The 11,271-nt window shown below is 38.5% G+C and overlaps 1 protein-coding gene and 1 long non-coding RNA gene across 2 annotated transcripts in view; one reads left to right on the forward strand and one right to left on the reverse strand.

Moving 5' to 3' along the window:
* Positions 1-11,271, forward strand: part of LOC108549622 (uncharacterized) — a 145,162-nt gene extending 133,891 nt beyond the window's left edge. Inside the window, 5 exon segments of the mRNA XM_017903106.1 lie at positions 6,889-7,104; positions 8,664-8,824; positions 9,354-9,562; positions 9,917-10,192; positions 10,489-11,271. Of these exon segments, the coding sequence (XP_017758595.1) occupies positions 6,889-7,104; positions 8,664-8,824; positions 9,354-9,562; positions 9,917-10,192; positions 10,489-10,682 (1,056 nt within the window). The 3' untranslated portion in view covers positions 10,683-11,271.
* Positions 1,821-2,929, reverse strand: LOC108549692 (uncharacterized). The gene is made up of 3 exons (XR_001890357.1): positions 2,299-2,929; positions 2,026-2,195; positions 1,821-1,922 (listed from the first exon to the last, which is right to left on the reverse strand). It is a non-coding gene; the product is annotated as an uncharacterized LOC108549692 (long non-coding RNA).

The following is an 11,271-nucleotide window of genomic DNA, read 5'->3' on the forward strand; positions in this document are numbered from 1 at the left end:
GAAATATCGACGAGACTTTTCTCGATTTTACAAAAGTACAATATATCAACTGTAGATTAGGATACAGCTTGTCATTGAGGGAATCACGCGGCGTGACGGTTCACAATGGATCGTTTTCTTGAGCCGGCACAGGACTTGATCAGGAATCGCTTTAACGACGTAGAGTGACGAAGGAACTTGGCTCGATGTCTTAACAATTGAACCGTTTGTATGCGCCGTTTGCTCGTGCATTGTATACACATAATATTAAATTCGCAGCAAGGTATACCTGAGAACTTGTCTTACTGTTGGAAAATCAGTACACTTCAAGTAAGATGGGTTCAAATATTTTTCAGAATATTTTAGATTAAACTTCATTAAGTTGCCGATATAAATATTTCCCTATTTTAAATCATTTTTAATCGATCCTTTCTTTCATCGTGAAATATCAAAATCTATTGAACTAGTATTCAATGAAATAACTAGTATTTTTCCCGTTCAATGCTGCCAACATATACATCAGCGTTTATTTACCATGACTATAGACATATTGTATCCGATAGTATCTCCTTACCAATGTGAAAAAAAAACTTCGACAGCTCATCCTTCTACAATAGAAGATAATATTCGCGTTTGTAATGGGTGTGAAAATGTGGTCTGAACAAAAGAACCCGCTATACATTTGCCACGGGTATCCAAATGAGTCGACAGTCTGCATCGACATTCGGAATATCAATTTACTTGATGATGCGTCACGAGATGTTTTCGCATAAGATATAAGGGAAAAATATCGTATAAACTGGCAAATACGGTTATAATTAACTAATTATTCAAGTATAAGCAGAGAATGAAAATTTGTTGGAATTTTATCTACCAACGAAGCTTGCTCATATTTGAAATATTTTTTTTCTCCTTCCACTCTTCAATTAATTTCACGAACATCTTTTTCAGATTTACCTAATTCTGAAATAGGTTTAATATTTGAGATAAGACATTTTTTTTAATATCATTTTGTTGTATATACTCTTCTTTGTTTCTTTCTTGTTATTCTAGTACATTTTAAATCCTATACTCTTATGAAAGGTTTTATAACTGCTGCAGCCCCATTTTCCTCTTGTCTTTGAATAAAACCTCGTTTTCTTTACTTCTTATAAAACTCTCAACTTCTTCTCTTTACCATGTTGCAACCGAATAGCGAAACCCTATAGCAAGTTCTCTAGGAGCACCGATGGCGAAAGTCTGATAGCATTGACCAGCCGCTTCCTAAGCCAGTGTCATTTCATCAATTATAAGCGTCAATGCAGATACAAGTACAAGCACGCAAAGGGAGGCATGATCACAGTGCGTACCTACGTGTACACTAAGCGTGTAGATGGAAACATGCACGGGCAGGGTAGGGTGCCAACCCATCCGTGGGCGGTTCCGGCCGATTCGCTCGAATAGTCTTGAAATGATCTCGAAGGACTCGAGACTTTCCCATGGTATGTAGCGCCCCCATTGACAGGCGGGCAAGTGTATCAACGGGAGAATCCACTCTCTAAGTATTGTTATTCCAAAGAAAGTAAACCGCACCACTGCCACCCTCCCGTCTAGCGGCGTGGACCTTCGATTATTAATGGCAGCGGTGGTGGTCGCTCGTCCGTGCAACACGGGCGCAAAAGTGTGCATCCGGTTTTCTACCGGCGCGCAAAGCTCGTTCTTCTCTTCAGCCTCCTAGAAACCTCGTGCTGGCGTTGCCACCATGACGCTGCTCCGCAACGCCGGAGCGGACGACCTTGCGCCGTCCGTAAGAACAAGAACCTTACAAGCGCACATCATGCTTCAAGGGATCGATCCCTGTTTTTTCCACTCGTGTACTTTCTTTTTTATTTTCGAGCGACGATCACTGTGCTTCAAGGGTCGGACTGTGAAATTGGGCCAGGTGCATATCGATGTTGCGTTACCTGCAAAAAAATTAGATTCATGAAGGCTATATTTTGTGGCTAATTTCCGATGTGTATGTGAAAGAAAAAGTCTTATAAAGGTTTTTACGATTAAAATATTTACCTCTTTTTCCCTTCAGTGATGTACTTGTATGTACTTTTCATGTGTACAATATGACTAAGAACGAATCCTAAATGTTTTGATTTCGTCTGTGTTTTTGATGTTTGGAGGTTAAGTACGAATAACTCATCGATCGAATAAGTAGTCCGTTTGGTTACTGTGACTGTGTCAGGCTTAAAATAATAATGACGCAAAGGAAGAGTTGTCATTCGATAAAGCAAGCTTTAACAACACGAATAAACGTACGAAAGAACGATGTTTTTTCGTCGCACATACCTACATAGCTCGACCGCTTGCCATCCTCTGTCGGCGAGATATCCAAGATAGACGCTTCTTGTGTCGCGTCTCGCGGCTTTTTCCTGCTTGTTCTTTCGCTTTTCTCGCTCACTTCCTTTGCTGCCACGTGTTATTCTTATTGGTTTGTTTGCGCAGGCCTGACTTGCTCCCTCTCTATCCCTTGCGCATGGAGTGTAACACGCGTGCGCGGCAGCTGAAGGCGTACCACAGGGGAGACGACAGAGCCGATACCCCATTACGCGTGCTTCGTTTATTTTGCGGCTTTGCACGTTACAGATCTTACTGTAATATTCCTTTGTACTTACAGCGGCGGGATTCCCTCTCATTATACTTTTTCTCGCGCCAACATTATACGGTACGCGCCCTATTTCTCTCCCCGCTACTCGACGTTCCCCTTCGTTGTATCTCGTTTCCTCTTTTCTTGTTTCTCGCTCCTGCGCCGCCCTCTCTTCTCGCGTCTTCCTTGCTTGTGTTCAATTCCCTTAAACTCCTCTCCACCAGTCGCTCTCGGTTTTACGATACGCACACTGTAATCCCGCGGCACGTCGTATGCCGATTCCAAAAGAAAAACACCGAGACTGTGAGATCCGGCGCGCGGTCAGCTCGGTTTCAATCTGCGTACATTCCATTTAAGATGAATGTTTTTTGCTGCTCTCCAGCCCCGTCGATTTATAATACATCTCGGTAGAGGGCGGGAGTGTGGAAGAAAAAAGAAAATTCGTGCTCGTTACATAGATGGCGTCGCTCGCTTTCGCACGTTTCCCGCCATTTAACACAACCAAGAAAACTTAATTGGAAGAATTTATACGATGATTTCGAGCTCCACTTGTATTGCATGTTATCGTTTATAAGAATCTTGCAAATGTTTATATAAATTTTACCACATCGATTCGGAGCGTGTGAAACGTGGTTGCACGTATAAACATTACCTAGCATGATGCCCACGATGCTTCTTGCCTAGTTATCATGCACTTAGAATAGATTTAAATAATCGAGAATTTTGCGTAAATTATATTAACAAGCCCTTAATTCTTTGAAGTAGTTAAAAAGGAGAGTTCCTTGATTTAGTCGGATCTGTTAAAGTCCGCGTATGTATATTTTACATAAAAATTAACTTTGATACTGAGAAGATTATATTAGTGAAATAAATAAAGAATCATGATCTGATAGTGACTCTAATAAAATCATTATTAAAAGCCATCATTTTTCAGCGATACGCAATGATATTGTCTCACACGAGAATCAATTGAATCCAGTACAATTCTCACTTCACGAAACGTCATCACTTCTTTTCGTCATTCATAAGCTAAAACCGTCTTACCTTAATAATTTCTTTTATCCAGCCAAAAACAAGCCAGTCCGACAAAGAAACAGAAAAACCGTCGGGTTAAAAGGGGTGTCGGTTGACGTCGTAAATTGCTTCTCCCCTGGATTTATGCGTAATCTACGCTGACCCACGGCAGACGGTTTAATGTTGCAGAGTTATGCGTCGAGGATGAACAGGCACCGCGCGCGCGCCTTTGCAACACTGTAACAACACACGTTTAAATACGCATCTACATGCGTAAAGGGCACAACATGTGCATAACACTGGAAACAGAAGAGGGCCAGTTTACGTCGATGCATATGCACACAGGATTCTGTCACCGCATACACGCAAAATGTATACACGCAACATAACCTACATGCGCGCAGAAGATACGAGCGCGTGCGCACTAGGGGGGTGCAGGACAGGTTGCGAAGCGTCAATGCGTGCAAGCGAGCAGCACGCGTGCGCGAGGGCCGCGAGGTGGATGACGCGTTGTGCTCAGGCGCACAACCCAGACCTAGCCCAATCTTGACGGCCCACGCCAGTCCCTGCGAGGGAGTAGCCGCGCATAACGCGTTCTGGGATGAAGCTGGAGAGTGGAGGTCGATGAGCGGACAGGGGAAAAGAAGAATGAACGGAGCGGGAAGGAAAACAGGAGAGGAGGAAGAGCAGCGAGCGGTGCTATAAGAGTTAGCAGGGCGGTGCGTGGGTCACAATGCCCGTAGGGTACAGAACCCCTGCTCTTTTCTTTCTTCTTTCTCCTTTTTCCTCCTCTTCCACCTCTCTTGTGGTCGTCGTCGTCGTAGCCGTCCTCAGGCACGTCGTCTTCGTCGTCGTCGGTCGGTCGGTCCATGCCACGACTCGTTATGGAAAGCATACGGGATATTGTTGCTCGTATATATGGAGAGTACGAGGGAAGTGCGCCGTGCTTGTACTATGCAGATGATTCCGCGATATGGGCTATTCATTGTGAGTCATTTAAGAGTTTATGCGGTGGGTACGGGCCGCGGCCGCGTACGCGCGATATGTTATTATATTGCGTATCGAAAGGTCCGCTGGTAACGCATGCACCGCTGGCTGATCGTAGCTCGCGGTCCTTCGCGCCGTCCGCGCCGAGAACACAGCTGCGGCGCCCCCTTCTGCTTGGAATATATAACCAGTACAGGTGTAGTTGCTAGATGGCCGCGAATCTAAGAACGTACCTGAAAGCTCACTTCGTTGATCAATACTTTTATCTAAAATATAAAATAAATATTATATTAACAAATCGAATTCTGTTTTACATAAAAACTAATTCTAGTCTAGTTATGGGTTCATAACAAAACTAGTACTGTGTAGGTATAAATAATGCTATATCTTGAAAGTGACCGTTTTCAATTCGATCCAAACTAGATCTGAACGATATTATTATTCGTATAAGATAAGATTGGATCAAGTATGATTTTTTATCTAATAATTTAAAAAAAAATTTGTGTTTAAATATTTGTATCACTTAACGAATAAAAAATTTAAATAACGATGGAGTTATGTATTATATAAATATGTATCAGTCCTTTGTCACAGAAATATCCATCATTTAAACAATTTCAATATTACGATGATAGTAAAAGTAATAGAGCATCATTATGCAATTTTAAAGACAATCAAATACGATTAGCCTACGCTGAAGGAATCAGCCAGGGAATCACAATATATTTTTCTTCGTTGAAAATTACGCTCCTTTCCGAAGAGCAACATTTCCTTGGAACGGGAACAACATATAGAGCATGCTAGACGCTCTTATACCATAGTGGCTCTTTTGCAGAGTATCGATGAATAAACAGGCAGAGTTGCGATAAAACGCCCGAAGCTGTCTGTGGTCGGTGTGTTATGCATACGAGAGAGCAAGGGTAAATGACGGAGGTGGCAGCGTTGATGATGGTGGTGATGCAAAACATGATAATAATAATGACGACGTAGACGTCGCCGGGAATGAAGCGGACACGCGTCTACCCGCATTTCTTTAAATTTTATACAAACCAGATCTCAACTAACGGAATGAAACGTCACTGAAACTCGATGATCGGTGTTTCACTTTTTGATTTCACTCGGTACCATCTTTTTTCCTTTAATCTCTTATTTATTTATTTAATATTTTATTTTGGTAGCACTATTTGTCATTTCAAATTAATATTTATGAAATTCAATTTTTCTTTTTTCAAGTAATTCGATAATCAGTATTTGATGATATACTTTAAATTTATTTATCGAATTCTTTTGCTCGTTATCTAGATTTAATTCCATCAAAACTTAAATTCTTTGGACGACTCGAAAATCGAAACGATGGAGCCACTTGTACCATTTTTATTCTGTTACTGAGATCTTGTTTGTTACGTCGGCTTAATTTCTTTGGAATTCGGATTCTAATAATCGAAGGTTCAAACTCGATGGTATCATACCTTTTACTTGTTATATAGATACATATCGATGATTATCTCGAGTTAATTTCATTTAACTTTAAATTCCTTCTACAAAGTGGGCCGATGAATTGAAGGGATAAAAAAAGTAGAACCCTCCAGCTACCAATCGTCGAATCAAGTTATACCACCCACGCGATTCACCTCCGATCGAATTACCTTCACGATGGGTTCCATTTGCTGTGCTCTCTTCGGTTGGTCGCTGCTGCATCGAAGATCTTAATACCGTGCATAAATACACTCAAAAGTAGAGACCGTTTATTCTTCGTTTCAATCTTTGAATGATTAGGAATATTTCTTAAAAACTGCTCCACTTTTAATTCATACTAAATACTTACGTAAATAAGTTACATTTCAAATCTAAGTAATCTTCTAATACTTAGATACCTTCCTGCAAAATTAAATAAAACATATGAGAATAATTTTCGGTTGTACATTAATACATGAAATTGTATGAATGTAATACAATTTACTAAAAATATAAAGAAATAGGATTTTACATTAAGATAAAAATACCTTTTTTTTACAGAAGATAGTCAAGAGAGACAAAGTTTTTGCAAATACTATTAAGCTTATTCAGTAAACTGCTAATCTAGTCCAAAAAGTATTAGGTATTTATTATGGAGAAATCAGCACCTGAAAAAAATAACGTGTATTAAAATCAGTGAAATTGGTAACAGAGTAGCAAGGGACGTAGTATACTCACATGACAGTGGAAACATAGTAATCTTTTAGACGCTTTGAAAGATACGCGAATTCTTGAAGGCCTGTTCATGAAACTATATTTTTCATATTTCTTTGCAGGAAGAGTATAGCCAACGCAGACGCCTATCCACTCCCAGCGGCAGTCCCAGTCCGCCCAGGCCGACAAGGCTGTCAAGATCTACGGGTACACTCACTAGAGAAGAGGAATCCTTTTGCGAGTCAAGCAACACCCTCACCAGAGAGAATCAGGGACAAGAAGCTGAGAGGAAGGGCTGGTTCAAGTCTCTGTCTAGGAAGAACAAGTCAAACATTAAAGTAAGTTTCAATTCCCCTGAGACACCTATATATAATAAAAATGAAAATTTTGTCTCAAAGGTTTTATTATAAACTTTCTGTTTATATGATAAAGTATAGGAAATGGACTATAGCTAATAATAATTAAAACTAGGAAATATATAATAAGAATAAGAAAATAAGCAAGTTTAAAGGACAGAAATAGGTAAAAATTGGTTACAATCAATATCTTAGATGATTCATAGAAAATAACGAAATGTGTTGCAAATTTAATATTGTGAATTTTACGAGCTTATTTATTCTTCTGATAAACTAGTTCAAATGTTGAAAGAGACACAAATGATCAAGGAACATCGCATAAAGTATTCCGGTTTATGATATCATTCATCTGGAACGGTTCTCCAAAGTAATCAAATTCCTCTATGAGACATTCCAAAATTGGTTACGAGTGGGCGACGTTTTAGTGGAGAATGGACTCTGAGCTTTTCAACTATGTTGCGTGCATAATATCGCGATAAACGCCTACACAGTGACGCGATACGTTTACAACAAAAATTAAAGAATTCCTAGCCAGCTGATGACATTTCCGTTTCCACTGAAGGAATCGTTTCTCTCTATTTTGATCGTCGCTCTCGAGATATCAGAGGGTTCCCTGAAAAATACAAAATCACAATGAATAATATACATATTTCCATGCAAGCATAAGGATACAAACCCTTATCAAATAGGCAAGAAGTTTTTGACTGTTTTTATAGTAAAAGACTCCGAAGCTAAGTATATGATTTTTGTGAATCCAACCGATAACGAGCGGATGGATCGTGGGTCCGGTTATCGAGTTCGCGGCGAGCCGACTGAGCAAGCCAGTGCATTCATCAGTCAGCAGAGGTCGCTACGGAGCGGAGCCATTAGGCTGGTACAACCTCCAATTACCAGTTTGATTAAATGCTTAACTAACTCCGCGCTCTGTGGTTTAATTTAATCGCGAGATTAAGTGCCGATCAGGGGGCTGCCTAGCTTTTAACCATCGTCCGCGGAATAATCTCTGTCAGGCACCGATTCCGATCCTCTCTAGCCGCTTCGATAAGCCGACTAGCCGTCTCTGTGGCTATGGCCGTTCGAGATGATTGCGTGCGCGTGAATCTCGCCGTGGACGATGATCTATCGGGGATGAGTCGATGGGCAGGGGAACGGGAAAGGATCATGACTCATGAAGGCGCCACGGATGGAAACGAGCGGGAAGCCACGATTTTTTCTCGACCATGCAAAGAAAGCACCTTTGTGCTTGGCATTATTATATTTCGTATAGCGTAGAACATAGCGAACCGTTCTGTCTTTTTCCCTCTTTCTCCTTTGTTTTTCCTATCCTTATATCCCGTTGCCCATACGATCAGCGAACATCCCCCCCCCCCACCCTGGTTTCATTCGCATCTGAATCAGATTTATTAGACGACGGTGGTAATATAAATATATTTTTGTTCGATACCTTAGTTTTCGTGTGTCCTACTGTTTATCTCTTATAATACTACGTAATATTTCTCGTGAGTCTGTTACCGTTACTTTCATTGCTCTTGCTGTTTCAGACAGTGGATAAGAAGCCTAGAATACCGGAGAGCGAAATCTTAACCACTGGAACTGAGGACGAGGAAGCCTCTTCCGCGCCCGAACGAGTCTCCGTGCAAAAAAACTTGCGTTTCTTTGGAGACACTGATCAGGAATCTATCTCATCCAACAGAGATCGCAGGTAAATTATTTGCTTCGTTTTAAAGTTTGAGTGCTTACAGGGCGTTAACGCGAAAACTACTGACTAGTCAAAATAACTACTATAACTACTAATAATCAAAATGACTACTGAACTAGTCAAAATAATTATTTTCAAACTTTATACATTTACAATTACTAAATTCGATATTATATTGAATTTCAATAGTTTCGATGTTAAAAAATATAAGAAAACAGTGTTATAATAGTTTACGTATTAAGATACATAAAGATTTATTGGTTAATCTATTAATAGCAAGCATGTAATTTCTATCATTAGATACATTGAATCTCCCTTGAAAGCCTTTTTGTATCTTAAAGATAAATTTTATCTAAAGTTCGAATTCACCTGCTTTTTATGTATATATTTATTTATTCTTTGCTATCCGATATCAAATTTTTGTAAATTTTACGCAAAATACATATAATTATTTTTAACAACAAAATTACATAATAATAAAACAAAATATAAGATAGATTTAATTGTACATATAATTATCTGTATTTTATAGAAACAAACGAGACGACCATGCCTGTTCTGGGCGTGATGTTACGAATTCGAGTCGTCACAATTTGGGTATCCTATCGCCACCCCGAAAACCACCGAGGCTCACTGAAAGTGCGTTATCTTCCGGTGAAAGTACAACGGGAGATAGCAGCCAACAAAGTCAAAATTCTCAAAGATCACAGAGATCTGTTATATACCTTCATGCTGCTACAGGTAATTAGCAATTTTTGAATATAGTAAAACAAATTAAATATGTTACTATATATCAATATAAAAGGAATACTCTAAAAGAATCATTTTATCATAATTAGAAATGTTTGTACTTAGGCAACTTTTAAATATCTTTTTATATTTTGTTATAAAAGTAACAAAGGAAGATATTCAGCAATTTTGTTTTTAACCAGTTTGTTCTATGTAACAAACGATTTCTATTGTACTATTCATTGCTATATTTCATAAAAAGTTTTTCATTTGCTCTAAACATTTCATTAATATAAATATAAAAACTATTTTAATTAATTAATTATATATCTAAATGTCTTAAACATAATAATATTTTTGTCTAAGTGGGCGAAATACCTGGCCCCAATGAAAGACGCAGGGCAGCGAGCAGAGAAGAATTAAATCGACCACTTCAATCACACACAAGAACAGTATCAAGAAGTGTCAGCGTCCTCGCACCTTGGAAGCCCCGACATTATAGGGAACCTTTCGAAATAAATTATGATCAACAACTACATCCAAAACCATTGACGACTATGAGACGTAGACAAAGAAGTCGTGAAACGTTAAGTCGTCGAGGAAAAGATGCACGAAGAAGCAAAGATAATCTCTCAAAAACCGGTAAAAATAAAACAATCAAAATGCTTCTATAAAATGTGTGTAAAAAATTTACATAAAATTCAAATATAACTGTGCAATAGTTCTATTAAAATAAAAACAAACTTTCATATAATTTTTATAAAGTTTTGTCAATAAGTAGGGAATAAGAAGATACTTAATTTATAAAAGACTATTTTTATAAATATCCGTAATTTGACTAAATTAATTTGATTAAACTCTTTATCCACATTTTATGTCTGAGAAATCATGTATTGCAATAATGAATTAATATTTAATTGTAATACTTATTTCAACAGGCACAATCAATCGTAGTACGTTGAAATCGAAAGACAAGCAGAAGGTGGATAGAACCGTTTCCACGGAATCGTTGGCCACCAAATCACGAAGTGTTAATTCGAAACCAGAACTAAGCAGGTCCACGTCGGTTCCACGCGATCCGAATAAAAGTGCGGGATGGTTCAAACTAAAAAGCAAGAAGTCCCGAGCTTGAAGAGGAGGCCATTGATCAATGCTAGTCTTGAGTTTCATAAGTAATTCATAATCGTAAGGGATTAACGACAACACACGCATCGATCCACCGCAATGCTCGTGGAAGATATAATTGTAAACGAGTTATTATTTTATCATTTTATTTTGTGTTTCTTTTAATGTACAATGAAATCCGCCTGAGAACGTGAAAAGATTAATAATTAAATAAGTAATTCTTATTAACCGAATAAAAAAAGTTGACAAGTTTCTTTCCGTTGTTTTAATATATAATCATTCTATCTACAATTAATATAAATTTAATTATGATGTTGATTTGTGAACCACAATTGCGCTTACAGTACTTTTGTAAACGAATTATATGGCTGCATGCGGATTCGTAACGAAATGTAAAATTATCTGAATATGTACACACGTTGTTAAAACACTACCTTTTAGTTGTTTCATTGACTGACACACTATCCTTTTAACGTGATAATTAACGAAATTAAGCTGACAACAGAAGAGGATCAGTGAAAGAAGTATGACTGGAAGATATAAACTTACACAAAGCATCAACTTTTACTTTAATGAAACTTCCAAAAACTAATTTT

This window comes from Eufriesea mexicana, unplaced genomic scaffold (genome assembly GCF_001483705.2).
Source record: "Eufriesea mexicana isolate 0111107269 unplaced genomic scaffold, ASM148370v2 scaffold4744748136, whole genome shotgun sequence".
NCBI classification, from domain to species: domain Eukaryota; kingdom Metazoa; phylum Arthropoda; class Insecta; order Hymenoptera; family Apidae; genus Eufriesea; species Eufriesea mexicana.